Genomic DNA, 15,104 nt, shown 5'->3' on the forward strand with positions numbered 1-15,104 from the left:
AGAAGGACAATATCAACAGTCTCTAATTTAATTTCACCTTGTACCAATGGCATTAGCCCAGAGCGGATATTTCAGAGGAACACGAAATCAATATGCATATTCTATTGGGAATTGCCCCGGAATCCATTAGTAACATTGACCAATAGGTCAGGTAAAGTAATAGATCAATGTTTTATTACAAATTTGCAAACTGACTTAACGGCAGGGATAAACCTGTGCAGTCACGCATGGCAAATATTAATCATTCAATTCTATTGGTGTGATGAGCACAGACCATTTCTAGCCATGCAGGGCTCATCCTGACTTCTGATAGGTTACCGGTGACGACTTGTCCCCACTTGTTCTCAGTGGTGACAAAGGCAGCATCTCCATGGTTTAACAATCAGCCATGTCAGACGCCAGTTAACATTGTGAAAGTGAGAAACCAACAAATGTCATCACAAATTCGTTTTGATATTTCAAAAATATTGATCATAATATCTTTCACCGTTCATATCGTGTTGTGCGCTATGTGTATGGATAGTGAAGACCGCCTTCTTTTCTTATGTGACCAATAACATTTGAATTATGGTTTAGGTACACATTGCATACACTGTTTAGAAAGAGTCAGCATTTTCCCCCTTGGTTTCAATTGAAGTAACCTATGCAGTAAAACGACAGTCCCGCTCTTATTTGTGATCACTTATTCATCAACCGACAGCGCAATCATGCTATGTATTTGCTACCCTTATTGTCAGCCACACACTATTTCATGCCAGACTGACAGTAAATGTTTCTGTTTATATTGAAGAAATCCAACAGAGTATATTTCATGTGGAGTTTTAGTTGAATCAGAACTTTATTCTTAATCTCTGTTACTGCCAACAAACAGCCTGTTATTGATCATACTGCTCGACCTTCAAGTATTTCTGAATATCGTTACTTCTCTCCTTACAGATGGGGAGTCAGTCATCAGTGAGGCTTGTTATTATGTAGTTGCTATTATTACACACTCGGAAATCCATATCCATATTTGACGTAAGGCCTATAAATAACTGATATGCAGCTTTCCCTCATCCTTCTATATTTGTTTACCAATTAAATTGTGAAGATAACATGACAAGTCTATGACAGATACGTCAATGCTTTAGAACCTAGTTCAGTTTGTCTGGTAAACAAGCAATGATAAACACCTGTTGAATTGACACAGCAGTGGCGAGCATTCTGTTCATACTCACCTCTTGGAATGTAATCATTTCTATTCTAGGTCTAGGATGAGATGTTGTGTTTTAGCTCAGAGGGGTAACTCCGAATCAGGCATAGACAGGGAGCCAGTAGGCAAGCACACATGCTGAGAGTACTGATGTATAAAGGGGCTTGTGAGTGGCGTCTCTGGTTACCAACACCGTTTATGAGGAAGCACAATCTCACCAATCACATTGCTCAGCATGTTGGAGCGCACTTTTCAATTTCTTAAAGCTACGGTGTCCTTACAGCCACATTATGCAAGTAACGGGAGAACTGGAGTACACACTTTTATATGCAATATATTTCAACACTGTAGTGTGCATGTATACCTGTTGGTTTTATTCAATGCGATTTCACATATCAGTTTGAGGCCAATTCAGTTGAGTTCAGCCAATATGCAATGTTATTTACTCATCATCATTATTCCTATGCAATATGCACATTATAAGCAAAAGTGATCCCATGCAATACAATTAAGATGTTTTTCTATGGCCATAAAGCTGTCTGTTCTGACAAAAATATGCATCCAACATTTTCTGTCATGACCCCTTTTCAAGATCAACAATACATACTGTATTATTCACAAACTGAAAGGACAGTTGATGGTGGTATGTACTTGTTTATTAAAAGATGAGTCAAAGAGAGATTCGCACTTGGAATGTGAAATAACTACTGCCATGAACCTTTTAACATTTTCCTGGCATATAATTAGGTCATGTTCCAAACCTTGTACTCAAACAGACTTCATATGTAAGACCCACATAAAAATAAACAATATCTGTCTTAAGTGCAAGAAACAAAAATACAGGTTTATGGTTAATGTTTAAGAAAAGAAGGCAGTCTTCAGTTTGAAATAAAACATTTCATTTCATGAAACAGGACTACGGAATGTTATTTTTTGCTTGCTTGCTTGACTTATGCCAGACCACCCACATTAAAGTATGCCCCTTGCAGTACTTCTCTTTTTTCCCCCAGAATTTTGGGGTCAGTTTTACACAGTTTGGTTGAGATATGTTTTGGATATGCCCAATATCCAAACTGAGTCAAATAACACTCAAATTGGTATCTTTGTTTTGCCTTTTAAATGCATCACACCACATGGCCATATTAAGTCATTTTGTATCAGTTCCAGCTGATTTGTCTATATTCTGTCGAGGCAAAGTTCAGCATCATGACAGATAATGATATTGACAGTGCACAAGGCTGTTTTTACATCACTTGCTACAAAATGCAGATGGCCTGTATTTTAAAAGTATATATTGCACAAAAAATGAGGGGGGAAAAAAACAGTATGTGCCATAAAAAATACCAAAATCCAGTTTCACACCTGCGATTTGGGACCCATCCACATATCACGAGTATGATATACATAAACTCCTAACTTTACTATATTACAGTACATATACAATCTTGAAACTAATCCCATCACTGAGGTATGTTGTCCCCATGATGCCATTGTAGCCTATCGTCTACAAATACTTAACAAATCTGCTCTACAACTGTACAAAATCTTAAAATCCACAAGGCATTTTGATGCAAGTTGTAATTTAACTTAATCCTTAAAACCAGGACTTCCTTGCATGCGAAAACAAATGATAATGGGAAGAAGTGCCTGAAACTCACTGAAAGCACAGTAAGAACATTCCCTTTTAACTGTACAAAAATATGCCTGAAAATATTTTACTTTTCTTTTAAAAAGATGAGGTCTGTTATGTATCAAAATGTTTCCTCCGCACCTGTATTCTGAAGAGGTTTAGACTGCTTCATTTTCAAATCAGGAGGTAAACGGAATCAGTTACAAAAAAAAAATGTTTGCGGCATATAGAAATTACATAAAACCATTGTAAAGTAACATCCTGAACATTGTCAGTTCACGGATTTGCTTTGAGTCAGTCCAGTCCTACGTTTTCAGTTCCCTGCAGTTTAAAGAGGATAAGATGCATAGAAGTTCACAGATTTTTCCCTTTGTGGTCCGTTTTAGTTGAACAGTAATTTTAGACCAACAGAAAAATCCATAAAACCCTGTCATTCTGCCAGAAAAACATTTGCAGACTTTTTTTGCTACAGTACCAGCTTCATAAGCATCTAATTCCTCAAACCTCACCTCGCCTCCTCCCCCGACCTCTAGAAACCAGAGGAGGCAGGGCTATAGGAACAACTTGAACAGGACATMAKTTMATTTATCMTTCTCTGTTAYWASTCGGATMYTTTMAATTTARTATGTGAACACYAAGTCAGAAAAGTTCGCCTCCAACCAGTCCCCAGCTATCATTTCACTGAGCTCTGGTGTGCAATAGTCTGGAAATTCAAAGTGAGAGCCCAGACTGCCCTCGCTGAATGAGTCCAAATCTTTATCCACAAGAGAGAGGGAGAGATTTCCTGAATTCGGGTTGCCCACCTCCGGCCCTTGAGCGTTCGGGGCGAAATTTAAACTGAAGTCAAAAAGCAAGTCGTCCGCGTCCTCACTGGAGCTGGAAGATGTTGAAACTGACCTAGAAGATGCTGGTGAGGCGGATGCTGGGTACATTGTGCTCTGTTTAGTACTGTTTTTGAAATTGTAAAACAGTCTGTTCGGAGCCGCATTCCGTATGTCTTCATACATGCTGGTTCCCTCGGACTCAGCAGAGGAGCTCAATGTTGGGCTCGTGGGAACTTTTGCTACATTATACGGCCTCATCTGCTCCTCGTCCTCCTGTTTAATCCGCATACGATAGTCCTCCTCGTATTCATCATCGTCATCATCATCTGTGAGTTCACTTTTAATTGTCTTTGTAACTTTTGGGAACACACAGTCATCCCCGTAGCGGTGAGACAATTTAGAATGGGTCTTAGTCTTTATTTTGGAGCATTTCTTACCGGAAGTCTTTGCCATTTTGCTGCAAGATTTCTCCGGAGATGGTGCTGATGGTTTTGAACTGTCGAGCTTTGGTTTTTTCTTGGGTCTATACTTGTAATCAGGATAATCAGCCATGTGTTTTAACCGGAGCCTCTCCGCTTCCCTGATGAAGGGAATCTTTTCACTGTCCTTTAGCATCTTCCATCTTTTCCCCAGCCTTTTGGAAATCTCGGCGTTATGCATGTCCGGGGACTGCTCCATGATCTTTCTCCTTTCAATTTTGGACCAAACCATGAATGCATTCATTGGTCTCTTTATGTGGCCGGTTGCTGTCTTGCACCAGTCTGGGTTTATCTGCACGGGGCTGCAAGCAATAAATTCACTCTCCTCTGAATCGGTAGCCTCCCTGGACATGGTGCCCTCCGTCTCGCTGTTGTCGGTGTGCTGCACCATGGTCCTGTTTAAAAAGTTATCTTCCCCCAGACGTTGCAGTGTCTAACAGCCCACTGCCAAATCTCTGTATTCGCTTCGCCAATGTGTCCACGTCCTTCGTGTCCCAAGCTCTGGTCTCTTTTCCAGAGTTACAAACTGCCTTCTTAACTAGTTATTAGCTTTTTCATGTCCATTACGTCATTGATAAGTATCCAATCACGTCCCCTCCACTCCGCCCAAAAGACTCCATACAGTCCCTTAACCCGTTATTCCGCCCTCCCTAGCTCTCATTGGAGGTAGGATTTGGAGGTGGGTCGTGTGGTAGGTTGTCTGGACCTTAATGTCTATGGGCCGGACGCATGCTGCGCGAAACAGGCATATTAAACATACACTTAGCTCACAATCCTCTGAAGATGAACGAGCAATGAGAAGAGCAAATGATAAAACTCTCTTTATTTTATGTTTTAGCTGTGCTAAAATAATTCAGTCAGAGTATCAGAATGGAAAGACTAGGAGAGGCGCGCAGTAGCCTAGTAATAATGTATCTGACTCACAAACATGTATCAGTTAACGGTCGTTTTTCTTTCTTCTTTTCTTTATTGGATACACTGAAGGTGGCGCTTTATTGGATACACTGAAGGTGGCGCTTGGACACTGTTACAGCCAGCGCGCGGACTGGATACATTGTGTCCTCGGTGGCACTTGGATATCAGTAGCCTTGATTAGCATTAGGCTACTGTACTGTAATTCACAGTTATTACATGGCAGTTATTACAAGGCAACAACAGTATCACACCTTTACAGTCTGTATTAAGTGTTTCTTGTCTCTTAGCTGTTTATTAAATTAAATGAATTGCCTTTAATCTCATTAATTAATACATATAATTTATAATAGGATGAGCCAGGCACCTTCTGTTGATTTTACAATAACAATACTTTTGTAAACACTGTTTCATCATCTCATATTTATCAATTTATAACCATGATTAAAAAAAATTGACTTATTAGGATAATAGTTCAATCAACCAACTGTACCTATTATAGTGCTATAAACAGTATCCAGTGGACCCTATTTATCTTCAGCATTTTGTTGATGTGGTCTGTCTTAAGGCCCGTCTAGGAGCATGCATGCACCAACACCATTCTCTGACACCAACATTAGGATGTGCAGCTCATGGGCTCCCACCCTCCCTCCCTGCTGAGTTTGCTGTGACAAGAGGCAGAAGTACTACAGCGTGGGTCTCCCTCCCTGCTAGTGCTCGGCTAAGGCTGCACCCCCGTCGTCGGGCTCTGGGCTCTGGGTGGCAGCCAGCAGTGCTATTGGAGGCTGGGGACGATAAGGCTCGACTGCTTTTTTCCCTCATCCCCTAGAGGGCAATCACTTACCCTTTTGAGACCCTCCCCCACCCGTGCCTTTGCCTGAGACTTATGAAGTGTCTACTGATTCAGACTTGAGAGAGAGAAAGAGAGAGAGAGAGCGAGACAGAGAGAGCGAGTCTTCATTTCCCATCCTTGGAGCAGACAGTGAGGCTCTTCTTCGAGACAGAGATACTGATGAAATGCTTTATCATGACAACCCTGTGCTGATTAAGCCTTATCAGATATACACTACTGGGTAGAGCCTCAAGAGGCTGACGCACATGGATGTATCACAGGTGTTCTTTCCAGGATGTATTCATTTGAACTTTTGGTTATATACACAACATTGAATCTTACCCTGATGTTTTGAATGAATTAGGAGCATGATATTGACGTATAGCCATAAAAACAGCCTTATCCAGTACAATCTGTGGGCTAGGCCTATTATTAAATAGTATTTGTTAGTGATCAGCAGATGTACTTCCAATTGATTAGTATACATTATTAAATAGTATTTGGTAGTGATCAGCAGATACACTTCCAATTGATTAGTATACAGCTGAATAAATGAATAACAGAGGTTGTGAAAACCCACACAAAAACAAGGTTTTAAATATGATATAACATGTTCAATATGAATTCAAGTAGACCACATGTACTTTACAATGGGAGAGATAGATCAAATCTCCCTGATACTATAAAAAGACTTCATCAGTTTATCTCTGGACCCACAATGCATTGGGCATGATGATTTCCTGCAGAACAGAGCATGAATCACAGCACTGCTTAATGGAAGCATGCTGGGCGGCCGGCCGGCCTGCTCATTAGCGTGGCTCATTATTGGCTGTGAATGAGATCAAATCAATCAAATAAAATTGTATTTGTCACATGCTTCATAAACAACAGGTGTTGACTAACAGTGAGATGCTTACTTACTGGTCATTTTCCAACAATGCAGAGTCAGTCAGCCCAGCCTGGGGCTATCCTAGATCCCTGGGAGCGCCATGCGTGGCTCAGTGAGATACTGTATAGGCAGGGAGACTGGTGCCAGCGACTTCTACCTGGTAACAGTGACAAATAGCATAATGATCCGTAAAAGCTATAGGGAAAGGACAGGTATACATCCTAAAGTGTGCTGTTAGTGTTTTTTTTTCCATAGATGATTTAAAATGTTGAGGAAAAAAATAGTTAGGAAATGTATCAAGCTGTTTTCTCACTACATGATTTCTAATGCCTAAAGTCAGATGATAATGTTTATATGTCGCTTTCGTGTACAGGAGGGAGACAACCACAATGATTTGTATTCAAAAGCAATGGRGTGTTAAATTAAGTGAATGTTTTTCGTGTAGGAACAGTGAAAGCAATTTTTTTTTTCAAGAGAAAAATAATGCCSCCATTCTTATCTGAAAGAGCTGCTGCTCTCACAAAGGAGCAGTGGAGCGTTGGATCAATACGAACCCTCACTAGGGGTTATCTGTTGCTCAAAATGCACAGGATCCATCTCCTCTGCATAGCATCCAGACAGGTGGGTGCTTCTGTCAGCCTCTATCTGATGGGTTCACAATGGACGGGGTGGAGGTGGGAGAGAAAACAGTCGTTTCGGTGGCACATACAGACGCAAATTATCCTATATTATTCAAAGAGCGGAGTGTTTATTGCTGTGTGTTTTGTGAATGGTTTGTTTTCAGGCCAATACAGTGGAGTCATTTAATGGTAATCTGATGGTTTGAATGAGTCTCAGGGAGATAGTTCTCTTCGGGTATTCATGCCTATGGAAACTGCTGATATGCACCGATAGGGACAGTGTTATTACTGTCGTAAGTTACCCATGCTGCCTCAGTTCAGACAATTCAGACCCTTTTCATAGTGTTAGTGGCTTCAAGTGACACTTTATTTTATTCATTGACTCCGTATAAACAACTACTAARCAAAAGGCCTTACTTTTACAGAAATAAGGGGTTCTTCACATTACTTTGTCCCATTTAGTTCTTTCAATATGTAAGATGGTTCTAAAACAGGCCATACCAGCTGCCGAACATTAATTGTAGTGTTTGTCACTACCTGTGGTTGAATTACTCACAAACCAGTAGACAGTGTTTTCCTCTCACTCCAAATAACAGAGGAACCTCTCACAATTAGAAGGATTGGTTTGGCCCAAGAACAGAGACTCATTTTTGCCATGTTGTTGTCTAACATTCTCGACTCAATGCAAATGTATCTCCAGGGTGTCCGATTCTTTGTTGACCTCCTTGATGTTGCCCCTCTCTCAAGGTCCTGATGCTTAGCAGATACTTGAGACCGGAGTATCTTGTCATGAATGTAAACAGCTGACGCTAAGCACTCCCTGGAATGTTTGTCGCACGGAGCACACAAGCACAATCAAGGGCCAAGCTCGGCTTGCATCCTGTTTTCACTTGTCCTTGCAAAACACTCTCTCAGCTCAGAGGCCAGCCACTCAGGAGTCACCCATATATTTCTTAACATATAATGTCACAGAGGCAACCTACACTGTCAAATGTAAAATCACAAAGACTTAACACACCCATACCCTTGAGGGAATTGCGCTAGAGTAGTAGGCCTGCATCACCACTCGTACAGTGAGCCACTGTTGGAATTCACAAAGAAAACATACTGAGGTTCCTGTTCCTGTGTACAGCCTTCAGCTCTAGCCAGAGGAGGGGAATCCAGAGAGGGAAGTGGGAGGTGGTAAGATCATCGGAGAGCAGTCATGTCCTAAGCACATTGTCACGTCACCTGTTGTCTTCCCCCTAAGCTGTGCCTGCTGAGTTCCCTAATTATAAATCAGCATTAAAAATGATGTTTACTGTAATGTACAACCGACGACTTGTGTACACTGTTTCTTGGGCTAATAAACATGTATTGAGAATCCCTCCAGGGCCCCTAAGCTCTGTGTAAGGCTGTGTGTAATGATAGCGTGTTTAGTCTACAGACTGGGACAAATGTTGATGGATTATATGGCTGCAGGTCAGACTCCTCTCTCTCTCTCTCTCTCTCTCTCTCTCTCTCTCTCCCGCTCTCTCTCTCTTTCTCTCTCTCTCTCTTGGATTAGTAAGGAAAGTTTAGGTAAAGTCTCACTTGAGCATTGAATAGACTATTAAAAGTTTAGGAGAACTTTCACTTGTGTGGAGAGTATGCACAAAACAACTATGTTACCTCATCATAATAATTTTTTTTTCATGTGTTTTAGTTGATTTTCAGTTAGGAAAATGAGTTTGAATTGCCTATAAGATGATTGTTGTGTAAGATTTATTTGACCAATACTGAGAGAGTGTGATATGCAATTTGTTTATTACATTTTAACCTGGTGGCTGCAAATCATGATTTATAAGAAGTGCAAGACTGTTTTTAGTCAAGCCATGAGCCTGACCAGCCCAGGCATGTCCTCCTCAGTTAGATAAGATTGTGTTCAATACAGGCCAGTCAGTGTGGAGAGGAGAGAAGAAGAGGGGGGCTCCAATGTGGTTAGTCACTCTCAGACATCCTGTACTCTGATGTTTTACTGGTTTATGATCTTTGCACCACAAGCTCAATTGTGACAGTTCAAAGCAGCCCCACAGAATCCACAGGCTTCAGGCTAAGCTCAGGCAACACTATGTTAGGCCCTCTACCCCCAGTCATTAGCGGTTCTAGATAACCCCAAATTAGACTTCAGATTTTGGTAGCAATATGCATTTATGTTTTTTCTGTTGGGATATTATTATTGATATGGTGTACGTCAAACGTTGGGTTTTTATCACACTTTTTTTTGTTATTATATGCAGATGCTGCTGGTTCTTGAAATGTCATGGATCATACATTGTTTGACATTGTTCATTTTCTTGTTCTTCTATATCTGTTGATTCAGCTTTGCACACAAGCAATGACAAAGTATTGAGGTCACATGACTACTGTTGGCCCCCACGATGCAATGGGGTATTTGGCTGCCTGCAGCTGAGGCCTAGCATACACACTCTGTTCCACCCACAATGTCTTTCATTTCACCCATGTACCGACATTGTACGTGAACCATTTGATTACGCTTTATATGAGCCCACAATGACCGCTGTACTTAAAACAAGAAAGTACAATTCTGAATGCAGTTTTTATAGTGTTGTTATTGCTTGGTGCTATAAGAGTTGTTGTAGAAACCAAACAAACAATAAAATAAAAAGCATGAAATATACAAACTACCGCATGGGACTTGGATCAAACCCTCAACTCAGCACAAAAACATGAGATATGTCGCTTGTAATCAGTTATAAAACAATTTACTTATTTATTCAATTCTTTAATGAGACATTTTACTGGTTGCAACAATCATGCGTTTGAGGTACATCCCCACACATTAATGATTGACTTAACTTGCCATGCTAAATCATAAGAAGAGAGGCACATTTAAAGCTGGTGTCATTAACAATAACGAAAAATAAAATTTAAACAAAATAATGACATGGGATTAGAGTAAGGATAGACAAACTAATAGCTAGATTCAAGATGGATGATTTTAAATTATGTTATTGGACCATAAACAGATATGGCTCATTAACCTTTACGGACGAAATAATGATGATCCAAGTTTCTTTGAAAATATATATAATACATTATCAACCCTACAAGCAATACAATACTCTATTATTATGGTGGGAGATTATAATACTGTTTTAAATACTTCAATGTATCATAAAGGAAATCACACTACAAACTATCACCCTCATGCTCTTAAGGAAATCATGAATGTCATGGACATATTGGAAGTATTGGATATATGGAGGCTTAAAAATCCTGACCTAGGAACTTATTCACGAAAGATCAAGTACAATATAATATTATAAATAAAGCAAACTGGATGGAATATGGGGAAAAATACACCAAATAATTTTTTWAATCTTTAACATAGAAATAAATGCTACCCAAAAATGTTTTATGAAACTTACAAATGATGGAGTCACCCATGATTCACCAAATTATGTTTTGAAGGAGGAAGCAAAGTACCTTAAGGATTTGTTTTCATTTCAGTCTCCTCCATCTCCTCTAACCGAAGCCAATTTGATGGATTTTTTTTCTATTAATACTGTAAAATTAACGACTGGGGTTTATATACGACTGGGGTTTATATACAAATGCCTGGAACATTTCAGTTTTGGAGAATCTCTTATAAAATGGGTTAAAATCATGTATAGTAACCCTAGGTGTAAAATTGTAAATAATGGCTACTTTACAGAATGTTTTAAACTGTCAAGAGGAGTAAAACAAGGTTGTCCACTATAGGCATATCTRTTTATTATGGTTACGAAATTTTAGCTATTAAAATCATATCCAACAATAATTTCAAGGGATTGGAAATCCAGGTGTCATTGTACACTGATGATTCATGTTTTCTTTAAAATCCACAATTAGAATCCCTCCACAGCCTCCGAAGCCTTCACAGCCTCCACAGTCTCCTCTGATTAAAACCAAATTATGATTAGTGTACTATATTACGTATTGGATCACAAAAAAATACAGTTTTTACATTGCTGTGTAGTTTACCAATAAAATGGTCGGACGGGGATGTAGATATACTYGGTATACATATCCAGAGAGAAAGAAATTATCTCATTCCAAAACATTTTATTAGAACATTAGCAAAAATAGATATTATCTTGCTACCATGGAAAGGTAAATACCTGTCTATTTGTGGAAAAATCACCCTGATTAACTCATTAGTCATATCCTAGTTTACCTGTTTGCTTATGGTCTTGCCTACACTTAGCAAATATTCAATTATATTTGGAACGGAAAGCCAGACCAAATTAAACGGGCCTATTTATTTAATGAATATGGAATTTCGGGGGGGGGGGGGGCAGAAATTATTAAATATTAAAGCCTCATTAAAGGCTTCAGTCATACAAAAGTTATACATAAATCCAAACTGGTTCTCTAGCAAGTTAGTAAGAATGTCTCCCCTTTTGTTAAAGAATGGCCTTTTTCCCTTTATTCAGATTACAACCTGTCACATTCAGTTATTTGAAAATAAAATGATCTCCGAAATATCGCTATTTTTAAAACAAGCAATAGAAAGTTGTTGCAATTTCAATTTAAACCACCAGAACAGACTTATTTCCACCATGATTTGCAAATAAAATCATTAAAAATCCTACAATGTGATTTTCTGGATTTTTTTTCTCAATTTGTCTGTCATAGTTGAAGTGTACCTATGATGAAAATTACAGGCCTCTCTCATCTTTTTAAGTGAGAGAACTTGCACAATTGGTGGCTGACTAAATACTGTTTTGCCCCACTGTATGGCAAATAGAAATCCAATATGGATGGTGTTGAGATACAGTTGAAGTCGGGAAGTTTACATACACTTAGGTTGGAGTCATTAAAACTTGTTTTTCAACCACTCCACAAATTTCTTGTTAACAAACTATAGTTTTGGCAAGTCGGTTAGGACATCTCTACTTTGTGCATGACACGAGTAATTTCCAACAATTGTTTACAGACAGATTATTTCACTATTAATTCACTGTATCACAATTCCAGGGGGTCAGAAGTTAACATACACTAAGTTGCCCGTGCCATTAACAAGCTTGGAAAATTCCAGAAAATGATGTCATGGCTTTAGAAGCTTCTGATGGGCTAATTGACATAATTTGAGTCAATTGGAGGTGTACCTGTGGATGTATTTCAAGGCCTACCTTCAAACTCAGTGCCTCTTTGCTTGACATCTTGAGAAAATCAAAAGAAATCAGCCAAGACCTCAGAAAAAAATTGTAGACCTCCACAAGTCTGGTTCATCCTTGGGAGCAATTTCCAAACGCTTGAAGGTACCACGTTCATCTGTACAAACAATAGTACGCAAGTATAAACCGTCACACCGCTCAGGAAGGAGACGCATTCTGTCTCCTAGAGATGAACAAACTTTGGTGCAAAAAGTGAAAATCAATCCCAGAACAACAGCAAAGGACCTTGTGAAGATGCTGGAGGAAACAGGTACAAAAGTATCTATATCCACACTAAAACAAGTCCTATATTGACATAACCTGAACGGCCGCTCAGCAAGGAAGAAGCCACTGCTCCAAAACCGCCATAAAAAAGCCAGACTACGGTTTGCAACTGCACATGGGGACAAAGATCATACTTTTTGGAGAAATGTCCTCTGGTCTGATGAAACAAAAATAGAACTGTTTGGCCATAATGACCATCATTATGTTTGGAAGAAAAAGGGGGAGGCTTGCAAGTCGAAGATCATTATCCCAACCTTGAATCACGGGAGTGGCGGCATCATGTTGTGGGGGTGCTTTGCTGCAGGAGGGACTGGTGCACTTCACAAAATAGATGGCATCATGAGGTAGGAAAATTATGTTGATATATTGAAGCAACATCTCAAGACACCAGTCAGGAAGTTAAAGCTTAGTCGCAAATGGGTCTTCCAAATGGACAATGACCCCAAGCATACTTTCAAAGTTGTGGCTAAATGGCTTAAGGACAACAAAGTCAAGGTATTGGAGTGGCCATCACAAAGCCCTGACCTCAATCCTATAGAAAATTTGTGTGCAGAACTGAAACAGCGTGTGTGAGCAAGGAGGCCTACAAACCCGACTCAGTTACACCACCTCTGTCAGGAGGAATGGGCCAAAATTCACCCAACTTATTGTGGGAAGCATGTGGAAGTCTACCCGAAATGTTTGACCCAAGTTAAACAATTTAAAGGCAATGCTACCAAATACTAATTGAGTGTATGTAAACTTCTGACCCACTGGGAATGTGATGAAAGAAATAAAAGCTGAAATAAATCATTCTCTCTACTGTTATTCGGACATTTCACTTTCTTAAAATAAAGTGGTGATCCTAACTGACCTAAGACAGGGAATTTTTACTAGGATTAAATGTCAAGAATTGTGAAAAACTGAGTTTGAATGTTTTTGGCTAAGGTGTATGTAAACTTCTGACTTCACAAGTAATTTTTCCAACAATTGTTCACAGACAGATTATTTCATTTATAATTCACTGTATCACAATTCCAGTTGGTCAGAAGTTTACATACATTAAGTTGACTGTGCCTTTAAACTGCTTTAGAAGCTTCTGATAGGCTTATTGACATCATTTGAGTCAATTGGAAAAGCTGAGTTTAAATGTATTTGGCTAACTTCCGACTTCAACTGTTCAGTCCGTAGCGTTGAAGATCCACGTTTTAGCTCGATTGAAATGTAATTGCAATGTTCCCGCGATCGCGAAACTGCATTCACAGTAAACGCTGCATATGTCTGCTCAATTGTTAATTAACTTTACATTAGCGCAGATCTTCGAATTGAATCCAGGCCTAAAACACCAAAAATGTATGGGGAAATAACATGAACCTAATTCAGTAAAGCTTTAGGCTGTAACCTTGAGAACAAAAACAATGAAACAGACTTAAAAGAGAGACAAACACCTGTAAGGACAATCTGAGCCTTCASTCTTGTTTAAACAGTGACCAGATAAGATTGCTCAAAGTTATCAGCACAAGATGCATTCCCAGGGGAGCACCAGAGAGGAGTTTCATCAATGTGCTGAGAGGGAAAGAGAATCAATGCCTCCAGCCCCTGCCAAGACATACAACCCACCAACAGCTCAACTGAAATGCCTGACGTCACTGAAAGGTTGCTGTTCAACCAAATCAAATTTTATTGTTCACATACACATGGTTAGCAGATTTTAATGCGAGTGTAGCGAAACCAATAACTGGATTTTCAGGATATCAGTCAAAAGTTTATATTGGTTTTACACTGTAAAGATATTAAATTCTAAACATAACAACATAAACATAATAGGGTGCATAAAGCTATTTTTTCATAGTAGATGGATGTGCAATTCTGTTGGTTAAGGCTCTCCGTGTGGATTTGCTTTTAATGCTGGATATCATCTGATGTCAAATAAGTATCTACACTTTTTACCATGATATAGTGGGGTCCAAAATTATTGAAACACTTGATAAAGATGAGCAAAAATGACTGTGTAAAATAAATATTTTAATAAAGTATATTGAAATTATATTATTTTCTACTAATACAATTGCTCAGAGAATGAGAGTTTGTTTAWTTAACATGTAATGCTTTTTTTTCTCAAAAAGGTATGGGTCAAAGTTATTGTTTTCAGTACTTTTCAATACCTCACTTTCTAAAATGTTTTATGATTTGTAAAATACATTGGGAGGGATCTTAGACCATTGCACCATACAGATACCTTCCAGATCCTTGATATCCCTCATCTGCGCTTATTGACTACC

At 39.2% G+C, this 15,104-nt stretch overlaps 1 protein-coding gene across 1 annotated transcript; it reads right to left on the bottom strand.

Annotated features, from left to right (window-relative positions):
- Window positions 1-1,830: 1,830 nt before the first annotated feature.
- Window positions 1,831-4,654, bottom strand: LOC111968895 (transcription factor Sox-11). Its single transcript, XM_023994843.2, is given in 2 exon segments — window positions 1,831-3,546; window positions 3,548-4,654. Coding segments are annotated over 2 exon segments (1,020 nt in total). The 5' UTR covers window positions 4,517-4,654; the 3' UTR covers window positions 1,831-3,495.
- Window positions 4,655-15,104: the final 10,450 nt, after the last annotated feature.

This window comes from Salvelinus sp. IW2-2015, linkage group LG9, assembly GCF_002910315.2.
Source record: "Salvelinus sp. IW2-2015 linkage group LG9, ASM291031v2, whole genome shotgun sequence".
Lineage (NCBI taxonomy): Eukaryota > Metazoa > Chordata > Actinopteri > Salmoniformes > Salmonidae > Salvelinus > Salvelinus sp. IW2-2015.